Source organism: Hippoglossus hippoglossus, chromosome 9 (genome assembly GCF_009819705.1).
Source record: "Hippoglossus hippoglossus isolate fHipHip1 chromosome 9, fHipHip1.pri, whole genome shotgun sequence".
NCBI lineage: Eukaryota > Metazoa > Chordata > Actinopteri > Pleuronectiformes > Pleuronectidae > Hippoglossus > Hippoglossus hippoglossus.
Window position 1 is genome coordinate 15,489,753 of NC_047159.1, and position 22,869 is coordinate 15,512,621.

Genomic DNA, 22,869 nt, shown 5'->3' on the forward strand with positions numbered 1-22,869 from the left:
TAACCCAAATATCACTAAATTAAATTGTAATGTTCTTGTACTTGAACAAATACTAAAGTCCAGCTCAAACTCTTTAAACTTGTGGCCTACTACAGCAGGTCAAAGTGCACAGGGTTGATGAGAGCAGAGGGAATGTGTTGGGTAATGAAATGAAGAAAGTACATGCATGCACCCATACACACCATTTTCTTGAGAGAGAGAGGTTCATCTCTCACAGTGAATCCACTTCTGCAACACAGACTCCTGAATATGGCATCAGCCATCACCAACTTAAGTCTGGTGGAGGAAACCCTGATGACGACCTCTGCCAGAACCTCTGGAGACACATCTGCAAGACGCAACAGAGGAAAGATGCACAAAACATACGATGCTGTCGATTATCACTTCAAAAAGGAAAGTTTCAGGTCAGACAGATTGCATGGTTCAAAATTCAGAAGTTACAATTCTGAATTAAAAACAGATATTCTTGTTGATATTCTTCCAGGTTGTCAGGTTTTTATTCCATACCTTGGCTGACGAGAGCAAAGTGCTCTGCTAGGTCTTTCAGGCCCTTGTTCACCAGGTTCTGGTTCAGTTTGAAGTGCTGCTGACACCAGAACTCCACCAGCACAGACAGCAGGTCCAGCAGAGTGTCCGCCAAATGCAGCATCTGCGTCTCATCCGTCTCTACGTAATCCTGTAATGAAGACACGCATCAGCATCATCATCTTCAGGTTCAACATCAAGTTGTTAAAGTCTCTTGATCGTGTCACATAAGACAAAACTGTCCCATTTTTACAAAAACAGATCTAAATAAACCTACTTCTGTTGTTGTCATCTGCTGGCTAATTACTAGTGAATTGCAATGCACAAGTTCCGGAGCATTTACCTCAATGGCCGCCTGTACTAGGAGCTGAGTAAGTTGTTTCACAGCTTGAGACAGCAGTGTGGAGCGCTCCCACACGGTCCAGAAGGTTCCATATAGCAAAGACCCTGATGCCGACGCCGGAGGAACTGCTGCTCCTTGAGGCACAAAATCCCTGAGCCAGAGGAAGACAGTTGTGAATGAAGGCGGGACAGAGCATCTGATCCTAATATGGTTCATTGAAGAGTATATATTCATATCTGAGAGAGAAAAAGACGACTGCCTATTTAACACTCCCACTGTGTATGAGTGAGTCGGTACCCTGAGGTGATGAAGTGGAGCTCCCCCTGGAAGAGCCTGAGGACAAACGCCACGAGGTCACTATGGAAACGTATCAGCAGTGGCGGGGCCGGTCCGGGAAGTGGGTGACAAGTGACCTCACCGGACAGACAGTAACTGAAGGAAAACACACATATAGACAAGCAGTAGATATATGATTAGTGCATGAAACTTTTTTTTTACCTGATGTCCAAACATTACAGTGACATTAGGATTACCTGATGGCCGTCTGCAGAAAAGGCCAAAGTCCCGTCTTGCACCGGGGACACTGCAGCACCTGAGCAAAATATTTCTTCACTGTGCTGGGAGCGAGCCAGGGAGGGTTCGTAAAGAGCAGGTTATTCATGACCTGCAGGAAGTTTCTCAGGAAGACAGACGTGGCGTTTCCCTGTGCAATAATGAACACACAGCAACTGAAGTCTGAGTCGTTTTGATATTTGCATATACAGAAAGAATGTGTAATTACAATGGACCTGCGATGACTTGTGGCAGAAAATTAAATGGCAATTAAAATGAATGAATTATACAAGCAAACATTGTTAGGTTCTTCTCATGCAAGGTTTTACTGCTTTCCTTTGATTAAATCATGTAAGCTGAACACTGGGTTTCGGATGTTAGTTGTACAAAACAGGGTATTCGATGATGTCGGCCAATCGGTTTGTTGCTCCCTCACTGCGAGCTAAACACTCATCAAAATCACGACTGTTTGCTGTCCTGGCTCCTAAATGGTGGAATGAGCTCCCCATGGACATCCGGACATCAGAAAGTTTACACATCTTCCGCCGCAAACTAAAAACACACCTCTTCCGACTATACCTTGAACAACATTTTTAAACTAACAATTTAGTAGCACTTAAATGGCACTTACTTATAGCACTTTGTAGTTTTGCTTTTTTTAAGAAATTGTACTTTCTCTATTCTTGTTGTTCTGGGTTTGTACCCTCATGGTTGAATGCACTTATTGTAAGTCGCTTTGGATAAAAGCGTGAGCTAAATGAAATGTAATGTAATGTAATGTCAATGAGGACTTAATATTTCATACACAAAACAATGTATCGATTAAGCAAAAAGGAAATCGATATAAAATGGATAATTAAAACAATTATTAGTTGCAGCCCTAAATTGCACTTTAATCAACTGACACTGAAAAAAAGAATTACAACAAAAAGGCAGCTATCCAAAGTCTCAACGGTTATAGAACCGGTAATACGGTCTTGGAGATCAAGCAGCAGCATGTGGGAGTTCCTGCACTCTGGTAATTCTGGTTCTACCTGCTGTGCGTATTCTAAGAGGGAGATCAGGTACGGCCCCGGTGGCAGCAGACCTGGAAACATAGCACTTCTGATCGAGTCCAAGGCTTCAGCGAAGAGGCCGCACTCTATCATACTACCAATGTTGCTGAAGTCTGTCTCTGTTGCCTGGAGGAATAAAAAAAAAAAGTGAAACTTTAGAGGTAAATGGGAAAGGAGGAGAAACCGTGGCACTCAAGGAGACGGATGGCAGAAAGAGGAGAGGAAAAGTGAGGGCAGAAGGGTAATGGAAATAGGAAGTGAATGGGCATTGAAAGTTCCTAGGGGTCGTTTCTGACTGTCACTTATTGGCAAATAGCATATGGACTCAGAAAGTACAGAATGGAAATACATGAGCACTTATAATAGCAGTCTGACGGCGATCCACTTGGGTACAGGTATGGACAGGACGGTGGAGAGTATTGTTAATAGACCTGCCAATCAAAACTCTCAGATCGGCCGACAGTGGTAGTTAAATCGGTGACCTGCGTATGACGCTCGCTCGCTCTACATGTCACTTTCTATTGAAAAGTATGACATAAAGGAAATTGAATGACCTGATCCTCCTGATGAAATACATAGTTATTTTAGAGTTGTATAATAGCGATCAGAGCTGGGGGAATAGGGGTGGGGGGGGGTGGACCTAACCTGTGACAGTGGACGGTGAGGGTCATGATAACCCAGAAACTCAAGGAGGCACAGTCTCGGCCGGGCCTGTAGAAAAACACCATGTTAATAATGTCAAACACATACGAAGCAGCTAAAAAAGATCATTTCACAGTGAAGTTTGAGTGAGTTTATAAAAGTATTCCTGAAAACTCCACTTAAGTGCTTCTCTGCAACATGCTTCCACACTAAAATGCGGCTCCGGCGGCAATTTTCTAGCAGATTCACCAAGTCTGACCCAAACCCAACAGGCACTTGCAACAAATCAAGTTCATAGCCCAGCCTACATTACCGAACCAGACCCAAACCCAAAATTATCATTTATAATATTGTGCAAAGCAAGGGCAGACACATTGGGTCCGCACAGGCTCGGGTCGGGTATCCACACTCTATTCCACACACGTACACACCTCCTTTTTGACGACATAGTCCCTGAGCTCCGTCTCCAGGTTGGAGAAGTCAAGATCAACAAACCTGGTCCTCTTCGTCTCTGTTGGATGATGATCTGTTACGTTGAAATTCATATCCACACAATTGCTCTGCCAAAGAAAAACTGGAATATTTTAGACTCTCAAACTAAAGTTAACAAAGTCGGCTAAACTTTTTTACTAAGACTCAACTCAATCGAATTGTTCCTTCCGTCTCTACTAAGTGTGAGTCCGCTGATGGGACCCTGGCTCATCTTTTCTGCTCCTGCCCCAAGCTGCTTTTGGGATACTGTATTTGTACAGTATCATAAATAGCAGAGAGCTAATCCCTGACAGTCTCTCTGTGATTTGGGGTTGCTCCAATTACTTTACGATGCTTCCTCCAGCATTACAACAACCCCTCATGTTTGCTATGATCACAGCTGATAGGGTTATTCTGAGGGAGTGGAAATCTGTTTCCTCTCCTTGTTTTAAAAATGGCATGAAGACGTGGTTTCCTGTAGTCGAAGAAATTATGTGTAGGCTGTCAGGGTTCGCAAGGTTTTATGAGAGCTGGGGAAGTTTCATTTGCATGAAGAGGCGCCAGTCTGGAAACTAAATGTTTTGCTTATACTTCATTGTATCGTTTACTATCTGTATTGCATCGTGCCTGACCTTCCAGGAGTTTGTCTTTAGCCTTCATCTTGGGCCTTCCTCGGCCTTGTTAGCCATGGAATGTATTTCTGACCCTTAACCCGTTTGTTTGTTTGTTTGTTTGTTTGTTTATTTGTTTGTTTATCTGGTTCTTATATGTGATTTACTTTGTCTTGTTTATGTTTGTTTAAGTGTTGAAGAAAGTAAAAATGTAATAAATAAAGTGTCCAAAACATATTCAAGCCAATATTTCAACAAGAAAAAAAGTTTTAATATGAACTGTTAAAGGAATAGATTTGAGCAAATTAAAGCCTTTTAAACTTGAGTACTGACTGCATTTATAACTGAGAGTTAAAAAAATAATTTAATGAGTAAAATGAATAGATGAAATCATGATGAATCCTCATAATCAATCATTTACACGAATGAGTCTGACTTACCCCAAACAGGTGCTGGACAATATGGCTCACAGGGTAACAAGGAGCGCTGTAGGACTTTGAGATTTCTATAACGGGTTTAGCCATGACATGAGTGATGGAGGCAGGAGACGGAGGAGGGCTGTTGAAAACTTCTGCCTTGCCTGCTATGAGCAGCCTGTCAAAGATTAAAGAATATACGATTATTCCACTTTACAACTTTATCCATAGATGGATTGTTTTTTTGTTTGTGTGTGTGTGTGGGTGTATGTGTGACAGCTCACCGTTTGAACATGGCTCTGCGAGTGGGCTCCTGGACCATGAGGAGGACCCTCCACCCTTGAAAGGCTCCTTTTAGTCTCCCACTGGCCACCTTCTCCCTCCACTGCCTGACGGGGTAGAAGGCGGAGGAGGCCACCGGGGATATGGTCACCTCATAGAGTCCCTCCGCAAGCCAGGAACCATTCTTAATACTGTCCAGCACATAGTCTGGAGTCACAACCCACTTTCCTGGTGGAGGGGAAGGGGGGAATTAAACAAAAATCAATGAAAGAGAGAACAGTCGTGTTGAGTCACAGAAAAGCTTTGGAAGTAGCTCAGTTAGGTGAAGAGGAATCATTTTTTAACTTTGATTCTTATTATCATAATAATCAATCTGACTGACCTGCAGCACAGGCTGCCAAAAACTTTTCACTGGACAACACCTGAGGGATGATGAGATGGGTGCTGGCATGTTGATAAACCTGGAAGACAATCATCACATCTGTTTATGGACATGTAACACACTATAATATAGAACAGACAACCGGATGTGGGTATTTATGGTATAAACCAATGATGGTTGTATTAAAGGTCTGGGCAGTGAATTTGCAATTCAAATCAAAATCATGTTCACTGTGATTAATACAGATTTATGTCAGTAGAAACTATTCCTATGCAAGAAATATGTACTTAAAATAACTTATTTTTGATGACTTTTTCATTACAATTAGCTTGGAATCATTTAGTTGGAGGACAGGATATTAAAATAACACCATGTGATTATTACAATAGAACATTACAGGATGGAACGATACAGAAAGTGAAATTTAAGTGCAACATGGTTATAATAACCTGTTGAAGCTTGATACAATAAAGGATTGTAGATCCTATGAGGAAAAAAGCTACCATTAATCAATTTATTATAAATAACTCATAAAGAACAACCATTAAAAAACACTGATTTGATTCAGCTTTATCTTGACACTTTTTTCATTATTCAATAATGTGATAATATATAATAAATAGCTAATTGATTTACCTGGTTTTCTTTATTTGGGTCTCTAGGTTGCTTGTGAGTGTAGTAACTGACTTTGGGGCAGCACTGTTTGTGTGAAGGGCGTCTCATAGACATAAAAAATGTAATATATCCTTGGATGGATCGGTCAGTTCCCTCTGAACAGACGTGATCTCTACTCACCGAGCCACCTATGTATTTCCCACCCAGCTGCTGGATCCCCTGGACCAATGCTCTCTTCTTATCACGTGCCTTGATTCCAGAGATCTGAAAAACATGTGAGCTGCTCTCCATCCTGAAGAGGAAGCAGAAGGAAACACTATCATTATGACAAGATGCCACTGATAAGTCATGACTTACAATTCATGCTTTGAATGCTGCAGTTCTTGTTCGCCTGCAATGGCCTAGAATGCTTTTACAGGCAACTGGTAGAAAAAAACCGGATGAGGAGGTTTTAATTATCTTAAGTACACATCATGACATTTGTGTGTATGTTGTGTTGTGTTTGTGTTTTGCATTCACTAAATGCATGGCAACAAAGCAGGCTGCACAGTTGTGAGTAAGTTCCTGCAGCATAGATGGCTTTTAATAAACTTACACTCTCATGTGTGACTTAACCACAAACCACATGTTCACTGCTCAGTGATTTCCAGTTGTTTCAAAAACACAGCTGACTGATCATGTACCTTTCTGACGCCACCGACTAATACATCTGCGTCCTCCCTCCTTCATAAAGGCGCCAAACCCCTGACCCAGTCGTCCAGGAACGTGAGCGGAGTTCGGCGCCAGTTTGTGTTCGCTTCTTCAGAAGAAAGGTAAGGACACGTGGGCCTGCTTGGACTTTGGGGATTAGTTGAGTGAACAAGTGTTTAGATCCTTACGTTTCTCCACCGCCCAACTTCCATGTGTTGACAAGTAACAGCGCACAGCTGACTGTTCCAGAGACAGGGGGAGTCCACCAGACAGTCACATTTTGTTTTTAGAATTAGCAACATCCTCATGAAAATATATTTCATTAAATATACACACATTTTATATATCACGATTTATAGTATGTTAATGTTCATTATTATAGTAAAGCATATTGTAGTTAGTTATTTAGTCACAACGCACTCTATTCCCCCCCTGTTTTGTTTCATCAGCTGGTCTTTCCCATGAAGCGGAAGTTTTCAGTCTTTACTTCCGGGTTGTTGTCACGGACGCTTTCTGGGCCCGGAAACAACGAAAAATAACAGGTTATTGTACCGTTCGTTCTGATTAACGGGCATACCCGATCGATCGGTGAAATCGGTTTGATTCTGATCGAGTCTCCGATTTAAAAACCGTTCGTTGGTTTCCAGGAACGGTTCAGCGCGTTGTCCGGTGGACGTTCAGTGACAGAGTCTGATCAACTGTTCATCACAGTGACTTGTTGTTATTCTCTGGAGGTTTATTGGCTGTTTACAGCTTTGTTGTAGCTACAAGTATCTGTCACACACAAATGTCAGCGATAAGTGACTGTAAATGACGCTGCTTATATTCCCTCCAACTGGAATGGATTAACGTCGAGACAAGAGACGAATGAAAGGAGCTTGTAAAAAGGTAAGATGCATCAATAACAGTGGTGGTGTCGCTCAGAGTAACACGTTGTTTATGTTGTGTTACATTTAGCTGCGTGGCTGCCATCTTTTAAATCACTAAATACTGCTGGCCATTAGCACCTTAGTGTGATATTCAAGCATCTGTTTGTGTCTGGTTGTAAAGCAGGTAATAGTCAGTTATTCTGCATTTATGTCAAAGGTCTCTCTCTCTCTCTCTCTCTCTCTCTCTCTCTCTCTCTCTCTCTCTCTCTCTCTCACACACACACACACATACACTGTTATTTATGGTTAACACCACTATGTTACAATAAAGACTATGATAATAAAACATAATTAAACCAACAGCAACATCAAGCCTATTTTATTATAATCAGTTAAACATTAATTGGTTAATCCCTTTTAAGTCATCAAATTTCTCAAATCTGATAATAGAGTGTAAATCTAGTGGTTGGACAAAAAAAACATTTTAATTTAGGTTCTTAGAAATGATGATGGTTTCTAGACGGACTATGATTAGAGTTTGATTTACCAGCACATCAAAAATCTGATGTAGAAGATCTTGATGTACGTGTGTGTGTGTATGTCGCAAAACACCACCATGAAAAGCAGGGGTAAGATTAAAAGATTTGTTGATCATTTATTAGCCATTTGACAAACTTAATCAACAACAAGCAATTGATAATCAATTAGTCATTCATAGATTAATTCTAAAAATCATAAATGAAGAAAAACTATAAAAAAGGATATATATCTTTTGCAGATTCCAGGTTCTCTTCTTTTTCTTTAGGTGTATATATATATATATATTTTAGATATATATATCTAGATATATATATATATTTTAGATATGTATATATTTTTTTTAATTTTAAATTTTGATTGAGCATTGTTATAAGAGAGCCTGTGACCCAAGCATTTCATTGCAAGCGACTGCTAATGTTATCGTTGTGCATATGACAATAAACTCTTGAATCTTGAATCTTGAATTGAATCTCATATATGGTGATTTTCTTTCTTCCTCTCTGTCAAAGTGAACATCTCTTTTGGGATTGGTAAAATTCATTGTTATTAGATTTTGTGCACATGATTGAAATTATTGTAAAGCTACTCACAGCTCGGTTGAGAACTATGCTGACATTGACTTTGTTCCGGACACATTTTTCATGCACTTATCAAAAACAACCATGCAACCTCTACTGAAGTCATGACGGCTCGGACGCAAAAAGCTGCGCAAGATGATCATCAATATTGTTTGGGTGTTTAGGTGTTTATGTAGCTGCAGTTGAATCATTGCCCAGGCTACTTTAATACTGTTGAATGACAATGATTATTCCACAATAACAGCAATGACAAGCGATATCAGGATTAGGTCATGTATTATTCATTCCCTCAGTGTAAGCTAATCACACGGCCATTTGTTAGACGTTGCACTGTGATATTCAAACCATTTTACACAACATGTTTTAAGAGGATATTATGTCCACATATCTCCCTGTAGTAAAGAAAAAAAAGTGACCAATACATTTAATAACATCTGTGCCTCCCACATTTAGGAGAAATGACACAATACCAAAATCGGAGGATCATCACTATAAGCAAACAGGACCTACTGCACAGTGTAGCGGAGCCACGTGACTGCACCGTTACACTGAAGCCCTGCCCCCCCACCCCCCACCCCGGGGATACATGAGATAGTCCTCAGCAGGCCTGTGATTTTGGAATATGCACCTATTTAATTTATTAGGTTTCCTTTACAGCAGACTGTTAGGTATCCCCTCTAAAATAATGTTGACTTTAACTTGACATGCTCTAAGTGGCTTTAAAGCGGCGGCCTGGGGGACATGCTGCTAAATATTTCAGGACAAACTCATTACTGTAAATAGGCCTGTGTGTTAGCAAAGCTGGGGTAGACAGGCAGCAGCGAGAGAGATAGGACAGTGTGTGTGTGTGTGTGTGTGTGTGTGTGTGTGTGTGTGTGTGTGTGTGTGTGTGTGTGTGTGTGTGTGTGTGTGTGTGTGTGTGTCTTTCCTTCTTCCAGTGTTCTAATAGCTATGGAGTCAATGTCTCAGGCAGGAAGCGCCTGGCCCAGTTGTCCCTGTTGCAACACTGTGAAACACAGGGGCTCCTCCAACATCTGCTTTGTAAAGAGCTAATGACAAGACAATGGAGACCGGCTGATTTAAAGTATAGTACTAATGAGGCCCTGTGTGTGTTGCCTGGAAGAAGCCTGACAGAAACACACTTGCATGTACACACTCATGCTTAAGATAACAGATGATGTGTTGGCGAAGCAGGAGGTAGACGCCCAGCAGAACTCCACTGTGTCTGAGTGTGTACACCGAAGTATGATGCCACAGACACAATTCAAAATTACACACACACACACACAGGCTCAGCCCATATAATTACAATGTTGAGTTCCTAATCCATGGATTGAAAATCTTCTTCCCTCTCAGTAATGGCTGTGTATAGACCCGTTCCCCCGACTGTGGCGCAGAGGGAGCGTGATGATGAGGGGAAACAGTATGAGAGAAGAAGAGAGGGGAAAAACAATAAAGGACAAGCTTAACTGGTGAGGCTGTCAGCGGAGGAAAATAATATTTGTCCAGCTGGACAGGCCTCCCTTTGTGCACGCTAAATGAATGTTGAGTTTCCTGTCTGCCCTGTCAGGGAGAGTGGCATAGACTGTACGCGGCGGCGTAGAAGCGGAGCGGAGTGCGGGGAGCTGTTTGGAGTTTGACAGGGATTATTAAAATCAGAGCAGATGACGAGGAAGGGCTGAGAGGCGGAGTGTGAGAAAGCCAAATTGACACAGACACTCTCCATTACCTTCCACTTGACTCGTGTTGATGACAGTGTTGATATGAGACCCAGCAACGCGGCACCGGCATGGGATTGGCTGTTAGCATGAGCGTTAAGCACCATAGGGTACGGGGGGGGTGGCCCCCAGTTCTGAGAGACGTAGAGGGATGAGCTGTTTATTTAAAGCCTTGACTGAAGAGCATCTCACCTCATTGTTTATTTATTTGGTCTATTTTTCCCCCCGGTGTTAACTCACTACAGTGTCAGTAGGTGGAAATGGTTAGAGGCTGAAGCAATGAATTTTGATCAGGGGTCTCGTCCTTCAGCAAATGATTTTCCGAGGAGAAGAGGAGGGGAACTGGAAGAAACTGTTTTTGTTGATGATAAGCTTCCCTTTGTTTCGGGCCTTTCGGGTGCAATTGATTTGTGCCTCCTAATAAGACGCCTGTTTGAGAAAATTTCAAATTATTATAGACCACACGACTGTGGGAGTGTAAATGTTTGTGTGGATAGTTTCTTGACAGACAACTATGATTACACAACAGGCCAGATCATGCAGCCGACTACAGCTTTTATTGAATCCTGACACCAGTGCTGTCTTTTTCATTTTGTTTCATGAACGTGTACGCGACATGTACAATGTTTTTATTGTTCTAAACCCTCTATATCTCTTCCTCTCTCTCTAGATCCTGTCCCTGCAGAGCAGTATGGAGTGGCCCGCTGACTTTCCTGACGACCACGCCTCTGTGGAGCTTCTGGTTCCAGGGGTTTCCAGTGACCTGGACTTTGATCAGTTCATAAAAGACACAGAGGAGAAACTGAGTCTCAATGCCAGGTCAGTCAGAGCAGTAAAAGCATTGACTTAATATGCCATTCTCCCATCTGTTTTCATTTTCTTCCATTAAAATAGTTCTGGCACTTCTTCTTTCTTTGAATTTCATATCCCCACATGATGGTGCGTCGTCAACAGTAATGTGGACGTTGTACCAGACCATTGTGGGGATGGAAGGAGCTGAGCCGCTAGGCAGAGCTTTCGATTGACCAAGTCCGACCATCTCCTATAGTCACAAGATGGCAAATACAAACAACCAACATTTGTTTTCTCCACCGGGTGGCTGGGCTCAGCCTTAGAGATACAGTGGGGAGTTCGGACATCCAGAGGGAGCTCGGAGTAGAACCGCTGTTCCCTCAAATCAAAAGGGCACAGTTGAGGTGGTTCGGGCATCTAATTAGGATTCCTCCTGGGCACCTTCTATTGGAGGTTTACCAGGAACGCCCAAGTGGGAGGAGACCCAGGGGAAGACCCAGAACTCATGGAGGGACTACATATCCCATTTAGTCTGGGAGCGCCTCGGGATCTACCAGGAAGAGCTTAAAAAATGGATGGAACACCTTACATAGCCGGCTGCTTTGACCCGATCTTGGATAAGCAGAAGACAGTGGATGAATGGATGGATGGATCCCCACATGATTTTACATAAGACTCACATGTTAGTTTAAGGGTTAGGGGGGGTTAGGTTCAGGGGGTTAGGATTTTTTTAATTCAGGAAAAGACTTTGATTTGTTTCTACGATTGTCAGGTGAACGGCAGGAAGCACAGTGCAATATAATGTGAGGCTCAGAATGACAAAACAGGCACAATGATGAATGCTAAACAGTAAGTTTGGCAAAACATAATTAAACCCTTGCTTTTTATTTGGTGGGATTTTCACAACTATGGAAATTGTTTGTTTTTTTTGGAACTGTACAAAGATTAAGGGGAAAAAAAGGCTCACTCTGATACTGGGGGAAAACAATCTCAGTTTTTTTATGCTGACTACCACTGAGAGAGGTGTGCAGGCAGCAGCAGGTGTGATTTTAAAGAGAGGAGCTACCTGCACGACTGACAGACTTAAAAAAAAACAGCAGTAATATTGTTTACAACTGTGGCAAGCGGAAGTGTCCACAAGGTAGAAATATGATTTCATGATTAAAATCAGAGAGACTCCATCCACCACACCATAGATCGTGTGTGTTGGACTGAATTACTTTCTTCTCTGCCTCTCTATCTTTATTGTTACTCCACACAGTTCAACCGTGTCAGTCTCCTGAATGAAGAATGTTCAATTCACCAATCACAGACAAATAAGAAGAGTGAATGGTACATGTAATCACACTTTGTTGCCTTTTGTCACCTTTAGTGAGCTTAAAAATGAATCCTCTGAAAATGCCTGCTATCAAAAACATCAGAATATTGAAAATGAATAAAGCTTTTCATTTATTATAACTGGATTTGATCTTGATTGAAAGGTAATTTACTCCAAAGTAATTACTTTGGAGTAAAAGGGTGAAGGACACCTAGTAAGCAAGCTACATGCAACCTTTTGTGGCCCCATACCAAGGGACAGGTCTAGCAGGGTATTTTTTTCTAGATATGCAGTATAGACACAAGACATTAAGTGTGTCTGTGGCAGCAGTGCGGAATAATACGAGTTAAGTTCATTTCTGTGACTGTGTGTTCTTGAATCTGAATTGTAGTAATTAAATCCAAAGTGTTACTACAAGTGACTCTGAAACTAAAGTAAATGTTTCCGCAGCTGAACAGCCTGTTTGTAGAATTCAGACATATTCGCACAATGTGAGGAAACAATGTGAGCTGACAATGAGCTGTCATTTCGCTGTGCACCGTGCACAAAAAACGGAATATATCCTCTCGATTCTGCGTTGTCATCAGATTGTCTGCTGCAACATTGAAAATATATAAGCCTTGAAAACATATGGTTGTTCACAGAGATACATCTGACCACCTGCATGTATAGTAGTTGTAGGAGTTGGACCAACAACTTTATTCCAGGATAAGTGTCTTGTCTGATTCAGCCTAAACTGGATATTTCCCAATAACCTGGTTTTCCCCCCCGAGTCTGTAAATATGATCTGTTGGATTTAAGCCATCATTGAGGACTTTCAGTGAAATAAAATAGTTTTCAGGCTTGTTTGTTGTTTGACGGAGATTTGTCTTTAGAAGTAGGAAGTGAATTTCCTACGCTGAAAAAATGCAGTGTGAAAGCTGAGCTGCTGAATCACGATGAAAATGTCTGAAGTCTCAGTTCTGACTTATTTCTCTCTGTGTTCATGGTTGAGTGGATTTGGGATGGTTGCACTAAGGAGCCTCTGGATGGAGACACTCATCAGACTGTAAGACTCAGTTTACAGTAATCCGAAACATCTATGGTCAAATATGTGATAACCTACCGTGAAAGACGAATAATTTCTAATAATTTATGATGGTTTCATTCAATTAACTACCTGAACAATTCTGAAATCCTATGTTATGGAAGACAGTGCAACGTAGAAACTTTAATTTGACTTTTTCACTGAAGACTGAGAGATAGATGTCTATCAGTGATGGCAGACGGGGATAGTGCGAGATGGAGACATGGGGGGGGGGGGGGGGGGGGGGGAGAAGACAAAGAGAAATCTATATTTTAGGTCTTTTATCGTTTGTGGCGTTTTGAGGCTGAGGGCAGATGATGAAGGACAGGCTAAATGTAGCAAGTGAACAAAGCCTCACTCTGGCACCATTAGTGTCTGGGACTCATCCCTTCCTCACTCTATCTCTCCGTCTCCCTCCCCTTCCCTCTCTTTCTTTCCTTCCTCCTTCTAAATGGGAACATAATAATTGAAGATTCCACATCTTGAAACGAAAACCCTTGGGTAGGTAATTCAAGGCTTATTACCGAGAGGCCGGGCCATTTTTCTGCTTTCTAAGCATTAAAGGGTTATTTTGTGTTCCTGCAGATGGGAGAGGGATAACCATTATGAGAACAAAGCGTCCGGATAATGGAGAATGGGGCTAAAAATAAGGCAATCCTCCTCTCGCCGTGGGGGACCACTGGTCAGTATCTCTGTCAGGCTGCGGCTAACTTCCTCCCAGACTACTTCAGGACAGCGCTTTTGCTATCAGCGCACATCCAGGCGAACAAAAACCTCACAGGACCTCCCTCTGGCTTCGACCAGGGTGGGCTGTAGACCTACACGCACCCAAACACACATCCACAGCTCGCTCACCTGATGCCTAATTGACTTATCAGAGTCTGGGACAAATTACGGAAGTGCAGGAGAGGAAAGGGAAACCGAGAGATGGGGCTGCCCATACCCCGTGAAGGACTTCAGCCGGTTTGTGGGTCAGAGTGACTGGCCTGCTCCCACTTCTCAGATGTCAGAGATTTTCCTAAGAGCTGCTCCCTAATTGAAAGAGATTAAGATAGGCTGACAACGGAGCTGGCTCCCCCAAATTGAAATGCTGTAATCCATTAGTTTTCATCAGATGGGACAGTGGCACGGTGCAGGGTTGGGCAGGGAGTGGGGAGCGGGGGCCACCAGGAAAAGACCTCTAATGAAGTGTCAGTACAGGCCTGCAGACTGCAGACAGGCCTCCAGTTTCACACTGACAAGGCAAATGGCTCTCGCTAGTCGGCTGCCAATCTTGATCAGGTTACAATACCAATACTTTTAAATCTGATTCTCTCTCTGTGTGTGTGTGTGTGTGTGTAAGTTTCAGATTTTCATGATTTTGCACAAGTGTGCACGCAGGTGGAGCTGTGAGTCTGCCATATAAACATTGTGCACGGTTCCCTTTCAGCGAACAAAAATACTGATCTGTATAGTCCCTGCAGTATGTAGCTGATTTTGTGTTTAGCTGTGCGTGACACGTGTGTTAAGTTAGGATATCAGCTGTATCGGTTCTCCGGTATCATTGGCTGGGCCGGGTGGCTGGGGGGGCTGAGGGCACTAAGTGGGCGATGGACTGGGCCAGGACGGGATCTGTTTTCAGCCTGTTCATTCAAGCCCCATTCACTCCCTTTCCCCCTCGCAGAATGGGGCCCTTTGATGGAGGGAGATATTTTGTTCTCAGGCGGCTGGTTTGGCACCGACTGGAGCTGGGGCTTATTTGAAAGGGATCTTCCTGCCCCTGTTGCCTCCCACCCCCCACCACCACCCCGCCTCCTGCAGGCAAGCGGAGGGGAGCGGAGCGCGACAGACAGACAGCCCCACAGCAGCCCACCCACGTTAAATTAATTCTGACAAGGAACTTAAGATAACGTCAAAGCGCTGACTAATCGCGGGATTGGGTTTCTGTAAGTCAGGGAGCTGTGAAATGTGCCATCATATCTAATAAAAGACCTCCGGTTGCTCCCTTTCTCTCTCAGCGGTGGTGAGGGTTGGGGGGGAGCACGGTTGCGGTGTCGACTGTCTAGCTAGCCCGGTCTGAAAAACAATTAGATTTCACTTTAGCAGCAAAAGAGCAAACGTGTGTGTGTGTGTGTGTGTGTGTGTGTGTGTGTGTGTGTGTGTGTGTGTGTGTGTGTGTGTGTGTGTGTGTGTGTGTGTGTGTGTGTGTGTGTGTGTGTGTGTGTGTGTGTGTGTGTCAGTTAGGGTAAGATGATTGACATGTTTGTAGAGGGGCCTACAGAATCCTTTCCTTCCAGTTTCCTCTCCCCTCTTTTCTCATTCTGCGAATCCTTTGTCGATGTCCTCTCCTCCATTTTTGCCATTACGGGTCGGTCCATTGTCGCCTTGACACGGAAAGTTGAATGGTTTTATTTTCCATGACTGCTCCTGTTTTCCACCCATTTTTACCCTCCTCTTCTCTCGTTCCCTTTTCTGTCTCTTTTCCTCGGCGTCTGAGCTGTTTGCCGGTGGAAGTCATCAGGTTCGGAGCTAATCCCGCCGAGTTGATTAGGCTGCAGGTAGCTTTCACTCCGGCGGGCAAAAGGTCGCAACATTGTAGAGAGCTGGATGGACTCCTTGACACAGGCTATCCACGTTGACTTTATAACTTACAGCGCATGGCCCTAAGGAGGTGTAATTGAAAGGCGAGAGTGAAGAAAAGGAAAATCTGGAAAGTTTTGAGGAGAGAGGATGAAAGGGGGCCGGCACGGTGGGGAGGAAGAGGATGTGTGTGTGTGTGAGAGGAGACACAGTTTGAAAACGTATCTGAAGCGAGTGCTGTTGCTGTAGCCATTAGAGTACATTGTTTTGATGGGTGAAGGCAAGACTGAGATGATTGGAAGTGGAAGGAGTATAACAGCCTTAGAGCCATCCTACCCCCTGCTTTAGTCTGTGGCCTCACATGGGTTTTACTTTCATTTTCTGTTGCGTTCACATATGGCTAAACTGAGTCCCAGAAACGGCAGTAATATCTATCTCAGTCCTGCATTGGCTAACAAGGTGGAAGTCCTGTGAAGCTGCAGTTTAGTCTGACCTCGACTCCGCACAGTTTATGTGCACCTACATTTTCTGTTTTTAATGAACTTCAGAGAGTCGGGGAAAAGTGCGCTACAGATGGAAGCCCATTCGAAACCTGCTGTCTATGTGAAGTCCTGGGGTAGAGCCCAGAACGAACATCCATGTTTATGACGCACTATAAACACACATACAGTGCTCGCTCCTGTCATTTAGTCTGCAGCAGGGTTTCATTGCAGGACCTGGCACGTGACAGAAATCAATGTTAACATTCGAATTTAGAGCATTTCTTACTTCTGCTTTTGCTCTTAAATGTATTTTTAAGTGGTCTTTTATATAATGGTAGAGAAATTGTTATTTTAAGAGAAATTAAACAGAAACAATTGTTTTTCTTTGGAAAAGTATTTGCTATTCTTCTAAACAAAGCAAAGTCAGAGGTCAAACAATCAAACCAACATCTGAACAGTCCTTTGTGTTGTTTTAAAGTGTTGTGTATTTACACACAATGCAATCGTCCACCCTGAACCACACTGGTCTTGCTTGGGCCTTGCTGTGTGAGTGGAAGTGCATGTGAGCATTGAGCAAACCTAGTTTTTGCATGGATTAAGCATTTAAGGTGACACCTTTCTTTTACAAAGTTGAAATAGCATGAACATGAAAAGTAATACAGAAACACGGGGTAAAGTGAAAAGAAAGATGAATGACAAAGTCTTTTAAAAGTTCTGCACTTGTGATTCACACAAAAAAAACACACCAACTGTATCAGAGTTTCTCTCCGTCAGCAAGTTGGTGTCAAGAGAGTAAAGTGAGATGCATCATTTGACCCAAAGAGGAAGAAGTAGTTTAAGGAGAGCACCGTATAGCATTAGGCGGTGTTCAATCTAGAGGATAGTGGTTTGAAACAGTCTATAACATTTTATCCCTCCCCGTTTTTCCCCCCACTGAAACCAAAGTGTATCAGATTGAACGGTTATTTAATGTGTTGCCATTGTAAGACATCTGGATGCGTTCATGGCCCAGGAGCAGGCAGGAGGCAGTTTATAGACCTGCAGTCGGGGATGAGCTGTCTGACAGAGGAAAGAAAAAGCACTTTGGCTTCATGCACACACACACTCACAAGCGTTTGGGAGACAGATATGTAATGGTTACTCATTAATATTTGCATTATCTATTGATTATTTGCTTCAAGATTCACTTTATTTCCATTCACACCACACTAGTGGGCAGTAGAACGAAATTACATTGGATCCAGCTCACGAATGTAATTGAGGATGGTACAAAATCTGTCTAAAGTAAAAAGGTAAAAATAAGTAAAAGAATAAACAGGTGAATATGGTACAAACAGACATTAGGATATTGCACACAACTGAATGAAATTTAAACATCTTGAACAAATAGGTAAATAATATGGAAACACACATGAGAATCATTGCAGGTACTGATAATTAGAAAATAGGTAACATAACAGACATGGTGTATTGTAATGTACAGTTTAAAGACAACATATTGCACACATTGTTCTTGGTTATGAGAAGCAGTCCAGGTGTATTGGACATTGGAGGTGTGTGTGTGTGTGTGTGTGTGTGTGTGTGTGTGTGTGTGTGTGTGTGTGTGTGTGTGTGTGTGTGTGTGTGTGTGTGTGTGTGTGTGTGTGTGTGTGTGTGTGTGTGTGTGGGTGGGTGGGTGGGTGGGTGGGTGGGTGGGTAGAAATTAGAAATGTTTATTTGATAATACAAGAGTTGTTTTAAAAAGCTACCAAAACTGTCAAAAAAGTACTGTGAGGTTCAAACTGTCATTCATTGATCTTGTCATTGTCATTCATCTTCTTTTCTTAGGTCGATTGTCCAATTTATAAATTGTCAGCATGCACCACCACACACACACACACACCCATTCCACATTGTGCACAATACACACCTATGAACACAAAGTCACACATGGACACAAAAGCGACATTCACGACACCATAACATGTTTAATTATGCAGGTATGTTAACCCCCCCTCCGCCGCACACACACACACACACACACACACACACACACACACACACACACACACACACACACACAGAGTCTTACATCGATACATATATATGCATAGATTTGCATGGAAATGACTTAACATGTCGAGCCCAAAGATGTCATTTCTAATCTGTCATATTAAAGGGGAAAATGGAATAGCTGATGCAGTGTCTGTTAAAATCAAAAGAGCTGTGTTTGTGTTATTTGTGTGTGTGTGTGTGTGTGTGTGTGTGTGTGTGTGTGTGTGTGTGTGTGTGTGTGTGTGTGTGTGTGTATGTGTGTATGTGTATGTGTGTATGTGTGTGTGTGTCAAAGGGAAGAGTAAGACGTGAGACGGCAAGAGGCGTGCGCCTCAGATGCCTGCCAATGCCTGTAACACCACTTCACACCAGATGCTTAGCACGCACTCACACACTGATATATCGACGTCTGTGTTCATTACTGTTGATGCTCCGGTATCTGTCACGACACAGAGTGAGGGGAAAATCCAAATGTGCTGTGCTGTGCCGGGTCCGTGTTTGTCTTCAGTGTGGTGTACGTGTGTTTGCGTGGTTGTGGGGTGACTGGTTTCCTGTGTTGATCCCCTGGGTATGTTCGGGTGCACGTAATCTTTCAACAGTCTCCTCACTGGACCCAGCAGATTCTGACAGTCTTGTTCAGTCACAACTGGGGTAGAGGAGGAGTTTAGATGAACAGGAACATGTTGACTTTGTGCTGGTAAACACGCACATAGGAGATCATCAGATGGGCCGGCACTTTCTGCATTTTATTCCTTTCTGTTGGTGTCGGGGTTAAATACAAGCAGAAAACACACACAATGACCACTGTGTTTTGTAAGTTAGCAGTTATTTTGCTTATTTCTATAACTCTCAGACTTACTCATCTTGTCCACTCAGCATTGAACAGCAGCTGAAGGAGATCCAGGCCAAAATGGGAGCCTCCCGGGCAGGAGAATGCCCGCCGAGCCCGTCAGAGTGCCTCCAGTGGTTCAACCTCAGAATGAACAACAGTGTCAGGCCTATCACTGCAGGACATGAAGAGTTCATGGACTTCCTCAGAGCTTTGGTAATATGATAACACTCACTGATGATGATGATGATGATGATGATGATAATAATAATGCTTTTTGTTTTAGATATTTCACAGATAATGAAACAGCAAAATAGTCGTTTTTATTAAAATGAGGAATCTAGAAGACTGATAACTGATTGTGGTTGATGATGTTGATGATTATGATTTTATCAGTGTGCTGACATCCCTGATTATCCTCAATTTTCCAATTAACTGCAACAATATTCTGTTATTAGCATTTAACTATCAGTTGATCTGCAGCCCTGTTTATTAACAAAACAGAAAACCCCATAGCTGGTTAATATATTTTGAGGACCCTTCACACTCTGACTGGATGGATCAGTTCTGCATTGTTGTGATTTTTACTCACCATAAGGAACTTTTTCTTCTTCCCTCAGTGAAATAAACATCTTCATTCTTTCTCTTTCTCTTTCTCTCTCTTTCAGCAACAGTACCTGCGATCTGAAGAAGAGGGGAGAGAGGAGGTGACCCTTCAGCTCCTGCTACATCTCTCTTCCCAGTGTGGCGTCTGCTTCCCTTGTACCCCTTCCTCTTCCTCCTCATCTTCCTCTCATCACCCTCACCCGACCGCCTCCTCCATCCCGTTGGTACACACAGTCAGAGATGACGCTTCATTAGAGGTAATACACCAATTTTGATACCTCCCTATATTTAATTTGGTATTGGGTTAATTTATTGAATGGGTAATTTAGCAGCTGAATCTATTTTAAATGAAAATGTACTAAGCTACCACAAAAGATAATAATTCATATAAGTCCTTAATGGATTGTTGTTGTTTCTTTAATTTATTTTCGAACTTACCCTTCATTTTATCATTTCTTTAAGTTCCAGGAGGTATGGGATGACGTGCGTCTCCACTTACGCTGCCACCTGCTGGACCGGCTGTCTTCCCACAGTCCAGAACATCCTGGACCCACACAAATGTCTATTCTCTCCATCCCTGAACGAGTCCAGTGTCTGCAGCAGCTGTTATGTCTTTATCCTGAATCTGAAGTGCTCACACATTACCAGGTACTGGAAGATATGAAAATGCGTTAAAGGAATTTAATTTTAAATTTTTTATAAATTTATCAATGAATTAAATTACAATTTGTGTTTGAACACAAATTTCCACCATAGGTGAGTCATGAACTCGGAATGTAGTTGTTTTAGTAAATTGCAGGTGAATACTGTCAATTTGCAGAACCAGTACGTTACAGTTGTCTACAAGTGATTTTTCGATGACAGTATTATTTTGATTTTATTCATCCAGGGCCTGAGAAGCCAATCTGTGCAGGTTATCCTGCACTCGACCCTGAGCTCCAGCCCAGGCAGGGAGACTCACGGCTTTGACAGACTGGCTCTGGGTTTCCACTCTGCGATCCCAGCTCTCACTCAAGCGCTCACCGAGGAGCTCCAAGTCCTTTCCAGACTAACAGAGCCGCACACCGTCCTCGGCTTCCTTAACGCAGCTTACTTCGGCACCGTGGCCCGAGAACTGGCCTCGCTGGTGGAGAGAGAGTGTGAGATGGCCCTGAGGGACAACACCACGATCAGCGGCAAGATAAAAAAATATTCAGCAAGGTCTCGTGCAACTGTGGGTAAGATGCTCTTTTTGGATATTTTTATCTGATAGTAATTTCTTTTTTTTCTCTCCTTATGCTTCTCAGAGTATACATGTAGATGTGCTTCGCTGCTGTTTTCTTTCCTTCTGTTTTTTTTTGCTCCTCAATAATGTCAAGATTTTCTCCCTCTCCTCTCCATTTTTACTTTTCTGCTACTTTGCAACTGTAGTGTGCAGTGATCTGAGCCAGAGCCAAGGCCTCTGTAAGTGATTGTCAGTAACTGCTGTTCCCATTGTAATTGCTTTCTTTTTACTGCCCTCTTTCCTGTCTGCCTCACTTTCCTCTTTACCAACAAAAAGAGAAGAGCAGCATTTACCGGGCCAAGGCTTCTTTTAAAACTACTTCTAAACACTATTTACCACATCCTTTATTCTTGACTGAGGTGACCCCGATCCCAAGAGAGGTCCAAGCTATGTTCACGGTCTGGCGACAGTGAGTTAATTCACTTCTTTACCTTGAACCTATGGCTACAGGAACTGTCCCATCCTGGCAAAAATGATTTTAGTGTTGACAACCATAGTTTTTTTTTATCCTCTTTACAAAATAAAGTTTATTAAAACAAAGCACAAGAAGGGCAGAGCAGCAGCAGCACCTTCACACAACCCCATGACCTTAAGGTGCAGAAGGGAAACTGATTAATCGCAACCTTCCTCTTACTTTTGAGCAGTGAGAACAGCAGGGGGCTGAGAAAGAGTTGGCACACGGCTTAAAGCAAGGTTCAACTTTCTCCTGACCTTGTTACACAGTGGGATGAATATTTGAGAGGGAAAAAAAAGAACAATATAAAGAAGTACTTTTTAATATTTGCCTCTAATGCAGAATGTGTCACTGTGACGGAGCATGCGGCGATGTTATAGACTGGGACTCGAGACGAGCGCATACCTTCACACGCTGTGTCACTTTTGATACTTAATTTCTCCCCTATTCTTTGTTTGTTTCATATTGGCCTATTTACGGCTTGCTGAGGGTAAAGATTCACAGTGAAAAAAAGTGTCTGAGCCATTGTTTACTTTTTTAGAAATGGTGCACATGTCAGTTTCCCTGCGGAACGGGGAGAGGAGTGCTTTTACATCTGCCATTCTTCGATAAACACACCACCAGCCTTGGTTCTTTTTTCCTCCACTCGCTCCCTCCCTCCATTTCTCTCTTTCCATCTCCCTCTCTGGTTTTTACTTTGCCTCTCCTTAAACGTGAGATGAGAGGAGGCAGCCAGGATAATTGGCCATGCGTCAGTTGGGCTGTTTGATCACGTAACGTGGCGGAGGCTACACACCTACGTGCCGCTCAACAAACCGTCAAATGTAGCACCGGAGGCAGAACACGGCTCCAAAGGGAGCGGGGGACCCGTGCTGTGTAATGATCGTAAAATGGAGCAGTTTTGCCTGTGCTGGTTTTACGTGTGTGTGTGTGTGTGTTTGTGTATGTGTGTGTGTTTGACTATCAGCTGCAACACAGCTTTGAGGGCTACAACTGGGATTACATTTTTGTGTTGTTCGTGTTTTAAGTCCCCCCCCCCCCAAAACAGCTCAAGAATATCCACCACCCAAACGCCCGTGGCTCCTAAAGAGCCAAAGCTTGAACATTAATGCATAATCTGCTTTCACACTTTACTGTCTATACTATATGTTACGCCCATAATTGTCAAGACAATTA

General features: G+C 42.8%; 2 protein-coding genes across 4 annotated transcripts in view; one reads left to right on the forward strand and one right to left on the reverse strand.

Annotated features, from left to right (window-relative positions):
- The window catches only part of slf1 (SMC5-SMC6 complex localization factor 1), a 32,193-nt gene extending 25,365 nt beyond the window's left edge, over nt 1-6,828 (reverse strand). The window contains exons 1-13 of the mRNA XM_034595302.1: nt 6,578-6,828; nt 6,075-6,186; nt 5,280-5,358; nt 4,900-5,125; nt 4,640-4,793; nt 3,549-3,677; nt 3,121-3,186; nt 2,455-2,601; nt 1,402-1,571; nt 1,166-1,300; nt 869-1,019; nt 508-676; nt 183-328 (exon numbers count right to left, since the gene is read on the reverse strand). Coding sequence (XP_034451193.1) covers nt 183-328; nt 508-676; nt 869-1,019; nt 1,166-1,300; nt 1,402-1,571; nt 2,455-2,601; nt 3,121-3,186; nt 3,549-3,677; nt 4,640-4,793; nt 4,900-5,125; nt 5,280-5,358; nt 6,075-6,185 — 1,683 coding nt within the window. The 5' untranslated portion in view covers nt 6,186; nt 6,578-6,828. The remainder of the gene's footprint in view (nt 1-182; nt 329-507; nt 677-868; nt 1,020-1,165; nt 1,301-1,401; nt 1,572-2,454; nt 2,602-3,120; nt 3,187-3,548; nt 3,678-4,639; nt 4,794-4,899; nt 5,126-5,279; nt 5,359-6,074; nt 6,187-6,577) is intronic.
- A 263-nt stretch (nt 6,829-7,091) lies between these two features.
- Nucleotides 7,092-22,869, forward strand: part of kiaa0825 (KIAA0825 ortholog) — a 118,968-nt gene continuing 103,190 nt past the window's right edge. For all 3 annotated transcript variants that reach the window (XM_034595290.1, XM_034595291.1, XM_034595292.1), the window contains exons 1-6: nt 7,092-7,469; nt 10,958-11,108; nt 19,414-19,585; nt 20,038-20,232; nt 20,438-20,623; nt 20,865-21,192. In XM_034595290.1, the coding sequence (XP_034451181.1) occupies nt 10,981-11,108; nt 19,414-19,585; nt 20,038-20,232; nt 20,438-20,623; nt 20,865-21,192 (1,009 nt within the window). In that variant the 5' untranslated portion in view covers nt 7,092-7,469; nt 10,958-10,980. The remainder of the gene's footprint in view (nt 7,470-10,957; nt 11,109-19,413; nt 19,586-20,037; nt 20,233-20,437; nt 20,624-20,864; nt 21,193-22,869) is intronic.